Below are 18,731 nucleotides of genomic sequence, written 5' to 3'. Positions count from 1 at the left end.
CACATCCGTGTTTCCCCTTCTCAGGGGTGCTTCGGCTGTGCTTTAAGCACAGAAAAAGGGGTGCAGCTAACACAGGACCTGCCTGACAATCCTCTGACAGTCATGTTGCAAGCAGCCACCAAATGATCCAGAAAAAAAATGCACTTCTGCCACGCGCATCTGCTTTGGAACCGCGCGCCTTCGTGTGCATTTCTCCCTGAATCTGATCGCCATGTTGCCACTTGCAGGCAGAAGGAGGTAAAGGCCCTGCAAAATTTCAATATTGTAATGGACAAGTGGTTGGCGCAACCATTCTGGTTGAATCGTAAGACCCGTCTAGTCTTACGTTGGCTTGAAGGGCAACGTCCCGGACCGTTGTTTGAAAGCACCTCTGGCATTTTCAAAAGCTAATGAGCAGAGGCTCTCCAAAACCCAATGAATGGATTTTGTCAATAGCCTTCTTAAGCCGGGTTGGTTTAAAGTGGTCCTTCAGAACCACAGAGACCAAACCTTTGGGGAAGAAAATTAATTTTAACCAAAAATTGATGAGTAGCAACCAAGCTCTAGCACGCGCAGAAATCAAACCCATCTCCAGACTACTGGTGGTATTCTTATGACATTTTGGGACTGCAAGAATAGCTCTAATATTTTTAATCAATTAGTATTATTAATTATTAATAAACTCACAAATTGGAATAAATCAAATGTCTTGTCAATCAGCAATAAGGGCTGTATCAATATGTGTAAAAAAAAATGGCTTTCCTTTTTCGTCCTGATTCTATTAAATATTTGGGTAAAATTAATCCCCTTAGGTAGCTATCCCTCCAGGTAGTTTTGAATTTGTATTACAAATCAGATAATAATTATATTAACAGATGGCAGAAAATATCCATGAGTTTATGGAGAAGAATAAATACTGCAAAAATGAAGGTAACTTCACAATTGGTATATCGTTTTACAAGGATCTCTGTAACAATTCCGCTCCAGTAAATTCACGATTAATTATTTGCAGGAATGGTCAGGCTCGAATGCTCCCTTTTTCAAAGCTGTGACTTTCACAGGGATGTGGGGATTTTTCGGTTCTATAGTGGAGCGTATTGTTGGGGCCAGGAAGTTCCCATAGCAGGGAGTATGAATGAAAATCTTTGGTTCATGTTTAATTGGATTTTAACTGGAATTGTTTGTCCTGTTCTTTGGGGCTGCCGTATTGGCCAGCCACATAAATGGAATATCTAAATAAATAAGCCAATCTCTATTTTTGGCTGGAAGAAATTGGACATGTGCAATTATGGCCTGCATGGACGAGCTCTTTCTTAGATTCGGATGATGCCGAGTAAGGAATTACGATTTGATTCTTGCTTGCGTGAGAAATTGGCCCTTAGGGGTGATCCCTATTGAAGAATGGCGGATAAGACCCCTTTTCTTCTGTTCTGGACGAAAACGGGATTATTTCATTCACATTACATGTTTTTTGTTTTTTTACTCATTCTGCAGCAATCATAAATGCAAAATGTATGAAACTAATTTAAATTAAATTCAAAATGGACTCCATTTTGAAAACAAGATGAAGCCTGATAGATACACTTCTTCAGGCCTAGACCATAAGAAGTACCAAAGAGTGAACAGGCCAGCTTGCCTAACCACCTTTAATCATATTGGCTTGTTGCTGTTATGATGGTGATTAGGATCGTCCTGTCATTTCAGTGAAGGACTCAGAGCAGCGTTTCTCAACCTTGGCCACTTTAAGCCGTGTGGACTTCAACTCCCAGAATTCCCCAGCCAGCCATGCTGGCTGGGGAATTCTGGGAGTTGAAGTCCACACGGCTTAAAGTGGCCAAGGTTGAGAAACGCTGGTTTAGACGGACAGGAATTTACCCTAATCCTGCTGCCCCTCTGCAAAGAGGTCCCTGCACAAAACCCAGCTGTGGCCTTCTCCCCCCAGCTGACCCCACACGGGGTGCAGCCTCCATTTTAAAAAGGAGGCAAGGGCTTCTAGTCCTCATGGTTGCCAGGAAGCAGCTGCACCTGGGAAAAAGAGCCACAAGGGCAGAGAGGGCCTGTCAAAAAACAGAGTGGGTGGAGGGGGCGACTTTTAAGCAAGGGAGCCATGTTGCAATGCCTGTAGGCCTCTTCCCCGTCCCCCTCCCTGTGCTGGTGCGGCCTTGCCCCCCACTCACTGGGGTGGCAGGGGCCCTTGGCGCGCTTCCTCTTGGCCGCGAGGACCATCTGCCCCCGAGGCAAGTGGGCCACCACCGATCTGCTCCAGAAGGCCGGTCCTCTCTGGGCAGCCTTTGCCGGCGGGGGGGACGAGAAGAAGGCCTGGAGCCGGGAGCGGAAGCCGGAGGCCTGCATCCCCGCCCGGCTGGCCCTGTCGGCGCCAGGGGCCCGCTCTCGGCTTCACAGCTGGCACTCGGATGCCACCCTCGTCTGCGTGGCCGCCGGGCTGGCGCTTTCGAGTGGGGGCCTGGCACGGCGACGCTGCCCCCAGAAGCTTCCGGCACGGCTCAGATTCAGCCCCCCCCAGCGGATTGGTGTGCTGGGGGGCTGGTCTCGCCACCCTCTTGCCAACGAGGGGAGCGAAGTCACCAGCCTTTTGCCAAAGCCGGACCCTCCTTTCTGCACCCCGGCTCTTAAGCACGTCCCCCCGGACGGGTGGCTGGGTGGGTGGATCGATCGATCGATGCCCGGACTGATGGATTGATCGATTCTGCCCAGGCCACGCGGCGAGAAGCATCTGCTCCGATGCCATGAATTCAACACAGGGACCCTGATTACGCCCCAGGCCGTTTTGAGGCCTCTCAGGGTCTGGGTGCGAGTTGCCAAACCCGGGTTTACAAGCCACGCAATGCAAGGCAGAACAGCAGGGAGGAGGAGGGCAAAGAGATGAAGATGGCGGTGGTCCCTGGGTCCAAGGAAGGCATGTTTGGAAAGAGGAAGGCTTTGGCCCGGGGAAGAGCCTTGCACGAGCCGGATTTGGAACCTGGATTTCCAGGACCAAGTGAAGGGATCAATGTCTAAACTGGCAATGAATCAATAACTAAATTGGCAATGTTAACTTCATAGCTTTAGAGCAGTGTTGTCCAAACTTGGCCACTTTAAGATGAGTGGACTTCAACTCCCAGAATTCCCCAGCCAGCATGGCTGGCTGGGGAGTTCTGGGAGTTGAAGTCCACTCATCTTAAAGTGGCCAAGTTTGGACAACACTGCTTTAGAGCATGCGCAGAGTTCTCTATAGCCAAGCTTCAGTACTAACAGCACTTAGCGAAATTGCAAGAGGAAGCAACTAACCGCAGAGGAGCTAGCTGAGATAATAGGAAAACTCCTCCCGAAGAGAGTAGGTCTGAGGCCTGATAAGGAGGGAGGACCCAGAACAAGGGTCTGCAGGGACTGACAAGGTATAAGAGTTAGGGGCAGCTCCTTTAAATTAACGTAAGCAAACAGGGGCGGGAAATAATGTATTCTGCTAAAGTTTCTTTGGCTGGCTGTAAAACTCACCTTCATTATAATGGTACTGAGATCTGCCCTTTTAAGAATACTATAGAAGGCTGTGGGTTTGTCCCCAAGGGGGTGCCACCCTGCTCTCTCTGGGTGCACGGTGTGGGCACCCAGACTTTTGCTTGGCCAAATAAAACGCTGCTTAGAGAAGTCCCTGCTTGAAGTCTTTTATGTTGTGCTGCTGATGGATTTCACGTTTTCTGGGCGGCCGTGAACCTTACACAAGCAAAGGAGACAACGTGTGAACGGACGGAGGAAAGGCCCGTGTTTTGCCCGTTGTGCCTCGGCGCCCGATGCCAGCCCTTGAGACGTTTGCAAGGAGTTTCTTAACCCCGAAAAGGGGGCCGACCCCGCTAAATCCGAACCCGCCCCCCCGCCCATGCTATTGCATGGAGCTAAGGCACGTAATGCAGAATTTTATTTTTATTTTATTTGCATTGGAGGCGGACTGGGGGCCCCTGACATGCTAACGTCCGGGGCTTCTCCGTCCCCTTGCACCGCCCGGCCGCCTGGGCCAAGATGGCCCCCGAACAGCCAGCACTGCACCGAAACAGCCGCCGGGAAGCAAGCGCTCCTTTGGGCAGGCGGGAGAGGCCGGGGCCGCCTGCTCTGCAGGGAGCCTCGGCTTCCCCTCTGGCGGGACGGGGGCGTCGCTGGGCGGGGGGCAGCGCTCCCCAGGGGGCAACTGGGCCAGAGAGGGGCGTTCTGGGAGATGGAGTTCCTCTGCTGCAGCCCCACCTGGGAGGGAGAGGGGCGCCCAAACCTCCCTCTGGCCCCCCAAATCAGACTGACCTGCCCGGCCCCCAGAACCTTCCGGAGGAGGCTCCCGTCTGACTGAGCCCCCAGGCCCCCTTGGGCAGGACAGGGCAGCCCCCCGTGAGGCTGCGAGCCCCCCAAAAGACTTGGCAGGCAGAGCAGCTTCCCAGGCCGCGTCTGGCGTTTGAGGGTGGCCCGGCCGCCATGCAGAAATCCCCCAAAGTTGGCCCTGCAGAGGAGGCCTCCTCGCTGTCCCAGGAGGTGCAAGCCAGGGGGGACCCTTCTCAGGACCCCCATGTTCCCCAGGGTGAGCCCAGAAGGAGGACCGGCCCTGCTGGAGGTTGGACTGATGGACGGGCAGCGGAGGGGGCCGCATCTGGGAGCCACGGCCATGTCCGGCCAAGTCTTGGCCGGAGAAGGTGGCCATGGAGGCTTCTCGGAGGTCCCGGTTGCCCCTTCCGGGGACAGGGCCACGCTCCCGTTCGGAAGCGCCTTCGGGGTCTGAGGCCCGGGGGCTGGTGGCCGTGGCCTCAGCAGGGGCGGCAGAGCAGAGGAGCCCGGGTTGAGCCCCGGGCACCTCCGCTTTGTGGGACTTTGGACCCCCTTGCCAGGGAGGAGCTGGGCTGGAGAGACTCAGACGGCCTCTGCAGAAGCCGGCGTGATGCAGGGAGGTTATCTTGGCACGGACAGGATGACCAGGGCAAAAAACGGCCTAAAAGGGGATATCACCCCAATTCACAGGGAGGAATCCTACCTGTGGCTTTTATTTTATTTTATTTTATTTTATTTTATTTTATTTTATTTTATTTTATTTTATTTTATTTTATTTTATTTTATTTTATTTTAATAATTTATATGGCCATCTGATGTGACTCTGGGGAGCTTATAAAAAAAAAGCCATTCTGGATAAAACAACACTCAATTATTCCGCACGACAACCCAATGATCCATGGGCAGAGATTCTCTTCTGACACCACTTTGGGGAGAGTGGTGGATTCCGATGTCCTCATCTCAAACCTGTGGCCCTTCCTTCCCTTTTGCAGATGTCTGGGATACCACCAACTGGTGTTGCACCGTCACTGGCCTCCTGTGCATCTGCGCGATTCTGCTCTTTCTGGTGGTGACCATGGTTCTGAAAGGTAAGGGTCCCCACTGGCTTCTCACCTTTGCAAAAAGAAATCCCCTGGGGAGGGGGCAGGAAAGACCTGTTGCCCTGTTCATTAGCAGAAAGCACACAAGAGCTTCGGCTACCGGGCAGTTTAAAACATTAAATAAGCAGACAAGTCAGCAAAAATTACAAAAAGGGACACATTGCTTTTTCTTCAACTTCTCTCTGTTTTGAAATCCAAACATGTTCCCCTGAGTTATCAACAAGAAAGCAGAAGTAAATTCTAATTGTACACATGGAAAATAATGGACATGAAGCACTTCATACAAAATGGAATAACCTGATCCATGTCACGTTCATGTTAGACCAAGCTATGGGTTAGAAATAACCTTTTCTTCCTTCTCCTCCTCTTCTTCTTGACAGATTGAAGCTTTACATTTTAAAAAATTAAAATGTGTTGTTATTATTAAGGTTGCAATCAATAGAAGTGAAGATGTGTAGCTCGGGGTTGAAGTGGGGAATCATTGTGGTTCTCTGAGCTTGGTTGTTTTCTTGCAAATGTTTCGTTACCCGTATGTTACCTAGCTGGGTAACGAAACGTTTGCAAGAAAACAACTAACCTCAGAGAACCCTAAGGTTGCAATGTTTCATAACATTATTATTTTTATTTTGGGGTTCTTCATCATCTCTGAGCTCGGTTGTTTTCCTGCAGATGTTCCTCAGAGAACACCACGAACCCGGTGGATGAACCCTGAGATAGATATATTCTCTCCATTTCTTTTTTAACTATTGCTTGATGTTAGGATGGCCTCTTGAGCGGAACCAATTAACAGATCAGAATATTAAAAGAAGGTAAAGCCAATTAATTGAGCGCCCTAATCACCATCCAGCACACCCAACAGACATGGTGGTTGAGGTTCAACCCCTGTGGACCTAGGGGACACCATGTTGAGAGAAATTGATGTAAACCAGGTGGGGGAATGTGAATTTGAAACATTTCAGAGACAAGAAAATGTGCTTGAGAATGTCAGCTGTAATTTATTCAGCTTCTTAGAAGAGGCCCCATCTTTCTGAGAAGCTTGCAGGAGCCCCAGGTGACATCCCTTCTCTTCCAGCTACTCCTCCAATGACATCTGTCTTTTCCTTTCTTGCAAGTGGAATTGCTGGAACAGAAGACAAGCGAAGAGACAGATCTGTGGCAGTGGAAGTTCCTCACCTTGACTGAAATCCTGAGAGACTTACAGATTGGCAAAGGTATTGTGGGCAGGGTGGAAACCAGGTGGTGTCCTTGTAACTAGGAGTAGTTCTCTTGGCTTGAGGGCTGAAGACCCCTTGAAGCCTCCCAACAGCCACCCAAATATCGCGGAGAAGCTCTTCGTGATAGCGCGAAAGGAAAAAGTGGACGAGCACTGACCATTCCTCACCCTTTTCAAACGTGTTGAAGGAAAAGGTTCTAATTGTGTGGTTGTAAACTGCTTAATATATTTATTTATTAGTGTACCACCATAATCTCCAAGGTCTCCTCCTGATTAATGGCTGATTAATAGCAACACAAAGCATGTTATTATTATTACTGCTGCCAAGGAATAATACCATAAAGGAACAAACAAAAAAAACCCCACATTTTTAACTATTGTTCTCTGGAAACTCAAGTTCCAGACAGAAATCCAAGTAATGTCTTAAGATATAATATGTGCCAAGTGAATTTTTTTTTTCTAAATCCACCGCTGATGCAGCTGAAACATTTTGTTCTTGTAAATATTTGTTTCATCTGTTTATTATTCTGCCTAATGTGCCAATAACTGCAGGGATGACTGCAAAATCTTCCGCATAAACTATCCATTTAAATTGTCAATCTCAATTTTTGGTAAGTTTTTCCAATTTTTTCCCCTTCATTCTGCTGTCCTTGTGTATCTTGCCACATCTACAAACCTTTCTCTTTTCTTTTCCATTATTTTTATACCCGGTGTGCTGCATTCTAGATGGTGATCATTTCTACGTGAAAATCCCATAAAAAATTTATATTGTTTTCAATAACTTTTTCAATGTTGTGATTATTCCACATTTGGGAAGCTCAGAAATTATAATTTTTGCACAGATGCCCATGGACCATGGTAGCTACTCTGTCGTGATGTTGTTTATAGTCAGTCTGAGCAATTTTGTTGAGCCCATTCATTACCTGCTCCACGGTTTCATCTTTCTCTCTCTAAAGCCTGCATTTGCTGCTGTTCGATACAGGCGGGACCCTTGATTTCATCCCATTTGCTTGTAACGCTTGTTCTTGAGGTGCAAAAATCAGTCCTTGTCATCCCCAGTTCCAAGGATTAAACCCTAACCCTTGGAATCCCTGCCAACTCCAGGTCTTGTCTATTTTCAGTATCTTTTATGTCCTGGCCATGTCAAATTGCTTCTCCAATTTCTGAACAGTTTTCCAGCAAACAATTCCCTCTTAGAGTCCTCTTCTGCTTTTGCTACTTGCAGGATATTCTGGGATGAGCCTTGTCTCTTTGCTTGACTTAATATAATAATTTAGTCCACCTATCATGATTGTGATAAGGAGTATTGTTATTCCTTCAATCCAATCTTTATGACAGTCAAAGACCAGCATATGTTCTTGCTTCAGCTTAGACCGCAGATGTCTGTGAGGACTTGGAGGGCATGGTCCAAATGTGAGTTGCTGATGCCCATCTGCTTTTCTTCTCTCTAGTTCCCAGCTGCAGCGTCTGCAAAGTCCAGTGGGTGCAGCAAGGCAATCTCTGTTTCCTCTTCCGGGATAGGCCAATGGGCTGGCATTCGAGCCAGGGCTTCTGCCAGGATGAGAACGCTAATCTGGTGGTGCCCAGGAACACTGAAGAGATGGTACCGGGGCTGAGGGAGATGGAAAAGACCTAAGAGGGCGTGGTGGGCCAGGCGATGGCGTTGTGAAACTGTAGGGCAGTGTTTCTCAACCTTGGCAACTTTAAGATATGTGGACCAACTCCCAGAATTCCCTGAGTGAATCAGAAAGCCCTAGGACTCAGGGCCAGGTGGCCTGGGCTTCTGAGTGCCTCATCTCTCCTCTCCTGACACCCACAATGGACATTCCAGCTGGGGAGAATGGGAGTTGTAGTATAGCAGCTTGGAGCCGGCTTGAGCTAGGATGGTTACAAAGATGATGAAAGAGTCCCCTAGGAATTTGAAAGAGAGATGCTGTTTGTGGCCTATATGTACATTCCACTTTTTCTTCTGATAAATGGCATTTGAAAAACCTGCTTGGTCCAGCACCAGGAAGGGGTTTAAAAATGGTTGATAGGCCCTAAAGAGCACTGCCCCTCTTCCATCCTCTTAGAAAGGATGGCATCTTCTTCATTAGAAAAGATTGCCCTTGTTAGTAATAGTTAGAGCTGCTTTCGGAATAAAATAATGGCAGCCAAGAGGAATCTACTTTTTCACATGGGAAAAACCCTCAAATTGGGGATTTGGGGCCTGGCTGCTACAGAAAGGCTGGTTTGTATAACATGCTTTCCCAGTTCACTTAAAGACATATCAACTGGATTTGCACATTGTGGGTATGATTCAGGGTGCTGTGTGAACCCAGACTATGTATTCACTCAGGATAAAGGGAAAGCATGTTTGATTGATTGATTGATTGATTGATTGATTGATTGATTGATTGGTCTATCATATTTTTATGGCAGCCAGGTCATGAATCCAGTCAACCTTCATCCTTAGCCAGGAGTCTGCAGTTGTTATCTTTCTCTTGAAGCCTGAGAATGCCTGACTCTGGTCACTTTATATTTTAGACCTTCCTGAAGTTTCATTCCAGTAAACATCATCACCTGAATCCTGAGGTGTATGAGTATGACAAATACTGGATTGGTTTATCATATGATGTCACGGAAGGAAGATGGCTGTGGGTAGATGAAACTCCCTTCAACTCCACGCTGTAAGTTCTGTCCAGAATTGGTGAACTCCTTACATTATGAACCCTAATAAGGGATGAGAATAACTCTGTTGTTGAAAGTTACCTAACATCCTTGACCACTGCAGCAAACATTTCAGATTATTTTCAGAGAATCTCTGTAGCTCAGGGTTGGACTGTGGAGTCCTTGGTGCTCTCTGAGCTTGGTGGTTGCCTTCCAGACGTTTCATGACCCAACTAGGTAACATCAGCAGTGCTGGTGAGTGTGGGATTTGCTGCCTGTTTATATGCAGTCACTTGCCCTGCCAGTTTTGGTGGAGGTGTGGTTTCCACCTTGATGTTTCCTTGATTAGAGTATTGTTTCCTGCCTGTTTGTTTGTCTGGTATTAATCCCTGCTTACCTGGGTGTTGGCTGCTGGAGGGGATGTGTTCTGGTCTTTTTGTTCCCTTCCTAAGTTTTTTATTGTCTCTTTTGAATGGTGTGTAAATGTGGTTTATCTCTATGTGTCTATTGATGGCTGATTAGTCTGAATGCCAAGCTTCCAGGAATTTTGGATTTGGCTTGATCTAAAATGCTAATAATTTCCCAGTTGAAACTATGGTTGAGTCTGTCCATGTGCTGTGAGATCACAACATGTGATCACATTCATATACCATATATAGTTGAGCAAACTACTATATACTGTATAAACAGGTAGCAAACCCCACACTCCCTCTCACTGATATTGTTACCTAGTTGGGTAATAAAATGTGGATGCTTGGATGCAAACAAGCATCCAAGCTCGGAGAAGCACCAAGAACTTCACAAATTGTTTTTATAGGTCCCTTAATATGTTGCATGAAAAAAAAATGTCTTCCATTAGAATCTGTTAGACCTCTGGGATATGCTATCTCTCAGTCGACAGGGATGATTTAACCTTGGGCCCTCCCATTTGTTTGTCACGATGACTAGCGTAGCCTGTGAGGGACAGGAACACATTTCAGAAATATCGTCTTTGGACTGAACATCAAGATAACTGTGTTTCTCAGTGTTTCTCATTTCTTAAACACAAAAGCAGACTTCTGTTCCATAAGCAAGCCACCCTCTCTATTCTCACCTTTATTTATTTTGGTATCAGAATTTTGCATGCAACGGCACACTCATTGCAGAGCCATCCGGCCCTCAACCGACCATGTTGTCCTTCCAGTACAATTATTCCAAACATTTTGCATGACTCACTTAATGTAGAAAAGATACACAGTTAAAGCCAGCAGAGAGAAAAAAGGAAGATTGTGGGTCAAAATCAACCAAACTTACATAATCATCATTTATGACCTGCTGGGGAAGATGGGCGGCATGCAAAAATGAATGAATGAATGAATGAATGAATGAATGAATGAATGAATGAATGAATGAATAAATAAAATGACCCTCTATAGCAGTGTTTCTCAACCTTGTCAACTTTAAGATGTGTGGACTTCCACTCCCAGAATTCCCATGCTGGCTGGGGAATGCTGGGAGTTGGTCCACTCATCTTAGAGTTGACAAGGTTGAGAAACACTGCTCTATAGTAATATCTTGGCAGGCCCAAGCAAATAGATGGTGCTGGAAATTTGTTCCAGCTGGACTTCCCTAGAAAAAAACACTCCAACTTTAAGACATCACTGTTAGAATAGCCTTGCTGGACCAGGCCAAGGCCTTAGTCTAGTGTCTCACAGCAGCCAAGCAGGCACCTCAAACAGGCAGATGTTTCTCTCTCCTGCCCTTGTTCCCCAGCAACTGGTATTTAGAGGCCTGCTGCCATCAACTGGAAGGTAAAATGGAGTCTTCAAGACCAACAGCCCTCCATAAACTTGTCCAACCCCCTATTAAAGCCATCACCGTGTCTTGTGCTAATAATGCACTATATGAAAGATGACTTCCTTCTGTCTACTTTAAATCTCCTTCCATCCAGCCTCATTGGCAGGCCCTCTCCCAGCGTTTGGAGTTCGGAGAACAGTTTCCTGACTGTTTTCTCCATGCTGTGCATGACTTTATAAAGCTCAAACGTGTCCTCCCCGATCACTTTCTTCCCATGCTAAAGAATCTCCAAAGTTCTAGACCGTGCAAGGAAAGTTCCCTTCTTTGACCATTATAACAGCTCTATGATATCCCTTTTCAAATTCAGTGACCAGAACTGTACACAATATTCCAGATGGGGGCATGTCGAAGGTGGTAAAGGGGTATTACAATGTGGAATCAAAACGCAGGACACAAATGCAGAATAATCAAGGCTTCACTGCAGTGTTTATTAGGCAGTATGTACTGGAGGGGGACCCCACCAAGGATTAGTGGGAGACCCTCCCCTGCAGGCAAAATGGATGCCCTGATATTTATACAGCTCTACAAGAAAGGAGAAGGGGAAGGGAAAGGAACGCATACGTATTCATTCATATGACGATGCAGGCAGACCTACATAAGCAATGCTTCTCAGGTTACTTTCTGCCCCTGTTCTTGGCCGCTATCTACAAGGACGGGACAACGGCTATCTACGAGGAAAACAGTAGAGGAAGAAACAAATTGTTCAAGGTGCCGACTGCCGGGAAGAAGGCGTCCTCCCTTACATTGCTACGGGGATGTTTGCGATCGGGGGTTTACAGCCAGCCTGGTTCGCGCCAGCTTCAAGGCTGCCGCACCTTCCTTTCTGTTTCAATTTTATTAAGGCGACCCCATTCGTCTGAGGCCTCTAGAAACTTGCTTCTTTCACTCAAAGGTATATTTTCCTCCCAACAATGTGGGCAGTTTCACGTCCGTTCTCTTTCCTAATGTTTCCTAGCATGAATGTGCCTTTTTTAAGCCGCCGTACAGAGTCAGTCTCCTCGCTGTGCTTTTCAATGTGACCCCTCTTGGAGGGGGAAACCCTATAGCACTTTTCCCCTCCCCTCTTGTCCTCCCCTTCCCCTCCCTCCCCCCCCCCCACCAGTGGTCACAATCACCACAGAAAGTAACAGTGCCCAGCACGACACCTGAATGGAGTGGTTATGGACTCAAAGCTTGAGTACTGTAGTCCCCTCACTACGTTTCTCAATTCCGGCCCAGCTAATTTGAGGTACACATCCCTGGCCCACACGATTTTCCCAATTAATGGAAGAAGAATGTTTATCCAAATGGATAATCTGATTGTTCCCCAAAGGTGTCTTGTAGCTCTTTGACTCCAGAAAGATTTGCCAGTGTGGAAAAGGGAGCGAGAGGAGCAGCAGCAGCAAAAAATAGCCAAGAAGTTGCAACCTATAAAATTGAGAAGGTCTCACACGTGACACACACACACACACGCACCACCCTGGAGCTCCTTTTTGTCTCCTATTTTGTGACCCAAAATTATTGGACTTAGACTGGCTGGTTTTCACCAGTCTTGTCATGGAATACGGTTCCGGTTTAGAGGGCGATCTGGGGAGGCGTTTAGTGTTCTCGGGCAGCTCTCGGCCGTGGGAGTTCCTATCCTGGCCTTGCTGCTTCTATCCGTCCTTCCCTCATCCTTGGATCTTCTCCTGGTCTTCAGCCATCCTTGTTTTAGTCCGCCCTGGCACCTGTCTGCTCAGATGGGCTGGGGGACTTCATTGGACCAGGTATTCATCAATAGAGGTGCATATGTGTAGCTCAGGGTCGAACTGTGGAGTCCTTGGGGGTCTCTGAGCTTGGTTCTTTTCTTGCAAACGTTTCATGACCCGGCTAGGTCACATCTCAGTGAAGGGGATTGAGGGCTCTCTGTATCTAGCCGGGTAATGAAACGTTTGCAAGAAAAGAACCAAGCTCAGAGAACCCCAAGGACTCCACAGACATTCATTGTACAGTTCATCAGTATCCATCATGATCACAAAGCAAGGTGGTCAGCTGGGCCAGCCTGCAAGGAGGTCACGTTCCCTTCAAACATAGATTCTCTCTGGTTCGGCTAGCCCTGGTTTTAGTATGTCCAGAGCACCCTTCCAACAATCCCCAAGATCTTCTTTCTAGGTAGTTATAGATAGCTCAGACCACATCACCATGCACATGAAGTTAGGGTTCCTTGCCCCATTGTGCACCTCAACCACTGCAGTGGATCCTGACGTACACTGAACTTCATTTGCTACTCGGTTGTCTATTAACCCAACTGGATGAGATCCTTCTGGACCTCTTTAAACTGGGAGAACAAATGGAAAGGATGACAGAACAAGTCTTATCTATTTCAGATATGGAAAATTGGATCACAAAGGCTGTGCCTACCTCCAGAATGGAACACTTTATTCCCAGAATTGCAATGAAGTAGCCAAAATAATTTGCAAGACCAGTGTCCAGCGTGGTTGGACCTGAGCAGTCCAATTTGATTCCCAGGCCACCTGTGGAGCAGAAGCTGTTTCTTGACCTGCTGTGCTGCTGCAGTGGGGTGATTCTAAATTCCTTCCCTCTCTGTTATGGCAAATAAATCTGAATTTCACAGAATGCCTTCCTTGACTTTGTGCCTACAGACCCTGCTTGCTTTTAGCCAATCCCAACGCGATGGAGATACGGCCCGGGGAGTCATCGTCATATTGCCTTGCTCCGACCCAAAACGGCTCCACCCAGCGGGAGCCACAGAGATGTGGCAAAGTACAGGGGTGGGGGGGATTTCTGCAGCCCCCTGCTGATGCTACTTCCTGTAAGCCAGCCTTCCAGACCCCCATGCCCCAACTTCCCTTGCCAAGCCCTCCTTCAGCTGGTAGGCAGAGGCCCGAGGGAGGGTCATGGCCCCTCTCCTCTGAGACTTTTCTGCTCTTCCCCTTGTTTAGGACCTAGGAGGAGCTCTGCTGGATCAAGCCATCCCGGCTTCCCTCTGTGAGCAGCCAGGCACCTCTGAGCTGCTCACAAGCAGGAGGCATTCCCCGCCCCCACCCCCACCCCGTTTGGTGGCCAGCTAAGGTTTGCAGCAACCACTTAGCCCAACAATGGCCAAGGGCCACACTTCATGGGATGGGGTGGGGCTGCATCCCCCGTGGGCAAAGTGGGTTGTTTGGGAGAATTCTTGGCTGAGATGGAAGAGTGTTTTCCTCTGATTAAATGTCATGCATTTATTTTACACTTGTGTTCTGGCTTCCATTTGTCCCACACACACACACACACACACACACACACCCAAAAGGGCTGGGAGCCGCGTTGCCCATTTTCCACAGTCCTGACCGGGGGGAGGGAAAAGGGTTGCAGACGGGGACTTGGGGGCCACAGGTAGCCCATCCCTGCCTTTGCCCTTCTGAGACTGCACTTCTGTCTGCAGAAACTGGGATGAAGCCAAGGAGATCCGAAAAGCGAATCTCATTCCTCGGAGAAAACTTTCTCATTCTGGGCCAAAGGCTTGGAGGGGAATTGTCAACACTTAGAAAGCCTTCCAGTGACAGAGGCTATGGGAGTTGTAGTCCAAAGCATCTGGACAGCATCAGCCTGGGGAAGGCTACCGTATGGAGCAAGTACAGGTTGTCCCCATTTAACAACCGCAATTACAACCGGCAACTTGGTCATTAAGTGAAGCAGTCGCTAAGCAAAATATCACGTGACTTTGACTGTGCTTACGATTTTGCTTCAGCTTTCCTTCGCTTCGCAGCATCAGAAGGATATGACTCCAACAGCCAGGATGTGAGTCCAAATGGCAGGGAAGGTTTCTGGAACTCGAGTCACGAGGAAGCTGGGGGAAAGGGGCAAATCTTATAGCCCTTTTCCCCCACTTCCCCTCCCTTTGGAATGCTTACCCCAGCGCTGGGATAACTATCAAGAAGGGAACTGATGCTGGTGTTTACATTCATTGGAGAGGAAGGGATCACAAGGGAGTAAGCAGCCCCGCAATGGAGAATGCACATCCAAAGGAATGCGCTGGGACGGGCTGTTTGCCTAGCCCCCCCCCCCAGCCACCAGCTGCTTAGGAGGCAAAGAAAAGCCTTCAGGGTGAAACTGATTAGGGTCTTGTCACTTTCAGGCAGCAGCCCTGAGTGCAACTAATTAAGGTCACAGAGTTGAGCTTGTTAATTTGTGGTTAGCACTTTTTAGGAACCTCTGTCTGAGAAAAGCAGCTCAGGAAGTGATCGCTCTTTAAAGCAATCTCTGCGCTCTGGGAGGGGGCAAACAGAGAAAAAAGAGGGGGGCAGGCGCAGGACTCGTGCTAACTGACTGCAAAGGCGATCACGTGGCTGAGAGAGAGACACTGCAAAGGTCATAAAGGTGCACTCTTGGTCGCAAAGTGATTTTTTCATCACCGTCATAACTGTGAACAGTTGCTGTCCAAGGCAGTCCCTCAACAAGGACGACCTGTGTGCCTTTGCTCTGCGGGGCACCCCTGCCTTGCCTTTGCCTCCTTCCCTGCTCCGTCTGAGCTATTTGCTTCCCACACAGCCTGCCTGAACCTGGTTCCCTCCAGGGGGAAGAGGCAGCACCCCCTTTCTTTCTAAGAAACTCCTTCAAAACTTCTGCAGGCAGTTCCTGGATGTTTCCCCCTAAATGTTGTAGCAGAAGTCACGGCAATCCCACGACCAGCCAAACTAGAGTCTTTTCATCAAGACTGCCCGTCCCAGGCATGGTCCCACAGCTTCGTTGGGTGAGTTTCGAGTCTCAATTTTCACCAGGGATGTCTGCCAGGGGGTCAAAAAAGTCAAGAGGGTGTCCCCATCCATGAGTTCAAAGCTCTGTCCTTTGCGACGCACATAAATATCAGGCAGATCTTCAGTTGCACCACTTGGCTCTTTTTGAACCCCTCTTTGGGGGGCTTTAGGCAGACAAGGACAAGAGGACTGTTCCAGCAAAGTTATTTTTGTAGGAAAGAACTTTTGGGGGAATGTTATTATTCGAGATCTGAGCTTTGCCTGGCACAGGTATCTGATAAAAGACACCAGGAGGTCGTGCACAACATGACATCATCACTTAGTGCATCATTAGTGTGATGATGTCATGACACCCATGCTGTCCCTTGTCATCCCCACCCCCCAGCACTGATGTCTACAGAGCACTATAGAAGTCTGGGAACAGATGCTTCATGGGTCATTGCACCACCGAAATGGTCACTTGCTTTGGTACAAAGTATGATGCTCACTAATGTGCTTCTTGATATTCCCATAAGATCTGAGCTGCTGATATGTTGCTTAAAAATAATGGTTTAAGAGTACGTGGAGAAATTTGCTTAAGAGAGGACATCTCTGAAGAGTAAGTCCAAGAAGACCATCAACTGAGCAGGATTCGTTGACCGACGTTGGGCATCAGTAGTGACTGCCCTTGAGCGCCAGGAAGCAGGAAGAGACAGAGAGAATATTTTTAAAACTTCAGGAAAAAGTTTAAAAGCCATCTGGGCACTACAAGAAGATGAATTCCAAGGTAAAGCAGACTCTACAAGTTCCCAGCAGACAAATTCCAATGTTGAGCCACAGTTTTCAACACCCCTTTCTGAATCTATGCTACGACACAGCGGAGGTTAATCTGGGCTTTAAAAGTGATTTCGTACTGAGAATGCGGAGTCGATCCAAAGCCAGCTTGTGCCTGAAAGTAGCTTTGTGGCTCTGGGCACAAGAAGCATTTCACGGAAGAGAAATGACAACTGAACACGCGTGAGATACCAGAACTGTGTCAAGGGGAAGGGAAAAGGAAACCAGGAGAAGAACGGTGGCGGAGGCATGTAGCTGCCAACGGTTCTCTTATGTCCAATTATTAGAAAGATTTAGAGTAGAGAAAAAAACTTTTGGTTTCGAACACCGTCAGACTGAGTTTGAAACAGAATTAGGACGGACTTGTAATTGCTTAAATGTCTAAACTTTTATTGAAATTTGAAACAGAAGCAGAAGAAGTGAAAGAACGCATGATAAAGTGGGCTAAACATTTTGGTTGCAATACACAAATGGAACAGTGGGAGACTTTGGGGTTGAAAATACTGAAACTCACACCATGTACTGATCTTAAAGAGAATTTCCATAAAATGAGGTACTGTCGGTAGATGTCACCAGGGAAATTGTCCAGAATGCATTAAAGCACTTCAGATTTATGTTGGAAATGCGAACAACAAGAAGGGACGTTTTATCATATTTGGTAGATGTGTAAAAACCTAAAAAATTCTGGACTCAAATGCAGACACGGATTGAGAGGTTTTTAAAGACTGATTGATTGATTTATCTCTTTATTATTATATTTGTATGCCGCCCATCTCCCCCAGTGGGTGACTCTGGGCGGCTCACAGTTAAAAAACCAAAACCCTATAAAATAACCCATAAATAATGAAAAACGGAATCCCTCAAAATCCCCTATAAACCAAACCCTATACAGAAATCCTAAAGACATTCAAGATGACGGGGCGGGCGAGTGGGGGGCGAAATCGATTGCCCCCCAAGCCGCTTCCGCTGAGGTGAGCCCCCATCCGGCCCCCAGGCCTCCCGGCACGGCCAGGATTGATGTACAGCTGAGGCCAGAGGTTTCTCTTTGGCGAATGATGGACAAACAGCTGGAAAAAGTCACGCGACTTTGCTCTAATAATTGATACCCGCAGCGAGGTCATTCTCTTGCCAAAGGCGGACGGATTCGGCACGACCCTCCACGGAGGGCTGGTTGGCGAAGACGGTGGATCTTGCCGAGAGGGTTAAATTGACTTCCTGGATCAGAGCAAAGACATTCTCTACGTTTATGGCTGAGGGAAAACTCCTTGTGGCCCTTTTGCATGGAACAGAAAAAAATGATCTTACGGTTTATGCTTCTCAGGATTAGACTACAGAAAAAATGGAGTTACGCCGTGACCAGAGAGCAAGAGCTAAATTTATCATTGCACTTGCTAAGTGCTGTAAAGAAAGGCGGAAGCTACTTCCTTATGTTTTCTTTCTTTTTTTCTGCATTTTTGGCTTTGTCTGGGTTTCTTTCTTTCTTTTCTTCTTTCTTTTGTTTATTCTAACTTAGTTTCTGTTCGTTTTTATCTTTCTTTATTAAAATCTTAATAAAGTTACATGAAAAAAACCCACTCTCTGAATCTACCTTTCCGGGAAGGAGAGAATGACCCAGGGTTAGGGTTAGACCCTTAAGCAACCATCAAGAGTAAAGGGACAAGCAGTCAAGAAATACACCAGAGACCAGCACTTCGTAGAGGACCCATCAAGGTCCTGGAAAAGGTCTTCAGACGCTGTGATGTGTCTATACCTACAAGGATCAGGATTCTGCAATGCGCCACAGAAGTGGAAGTTGGACTTTGAAGCAGCAGGACAGGAGGAGTATTGGCACCTTTGAACTTGCTGTTGGAGAAGACTCCTGAGAATACCGTAGACAGCCAAGGAAACAAACTGATGGATCGTTGCACAAATCAACCCACTCGGGGCACAAATGACCAGGCTCAAATGGTCCTACTTTGAGCACACTATGTGAAGATTCAGCTCTCTGGAGAAGGCTCTAATACTGGGAACGGTGGAAGGAAAGAGAAGACAAGGACAAGCCGCAGAGTGGATGGACTCAGAGTGGTGATGGAGGACCTGAAAGCGTACTGAGATTGAGAAATGCTGCTATAAGACCTTCCTCCT

General features: G+C 47.5%; 2 protein-coding genes across 2 annotated transcripts in view; both read left to right on the top strand.

Moving 5' to 3' along the window:
- The window catches only part of LOC103051008 (H-2 class II histocompatibility antigen, E-S beta chain-like), a 273,476-nt gene that overhangs the window by 152,570 nt on the left and 102,175 nt on the right, over positions 1–18,731 (top strand). The gene's annotated exons all lie outside the window — the stretch shown is intronic.
- LOC112542413 (natural killer cells antigen CD94-like) lies at positions 4,435–13,666 on the top strand. The gene is made up of 6 exons (XM_088141498.1): positions 4,435–4,537; positions 5,274–5,369; positions 6,485–6,592; positions 8,046–8,197; positions 9,121–9,263; positions 13,425–13,666. The coding sequence occupies exons 1-6, from the start codon at positions 4,435–4,437 to the stop codon at positions 13,543–13,545; spliced, it is 723 nt and encodes a 240-aa protein (XP_087997624.1). The 3' UTR covers positions 13,546–13,666.

The sequence above is a fragment of the Python bivittatus genome, unplaced genomic scaffold, assembly GCF_059951505.1.
Source record: "Python bivittatus isolate LINGU-HERP-01145 unplaced genomic scaffold, Pbiv_v1 ctg000330_np1212, whole genome shotgun sequence".
NCBI classification, from domain to species: Eukaryota; Metazoa; Chordata; class Lepidosauria; order Squamata; family Pythonidae; genus Python; species Python bivittatus.
The sequence above is the reverse complement of the archived record's forward strand: the minus strand, read 5'-3'. Positions and strand labels throughout refer to the sequence as shown.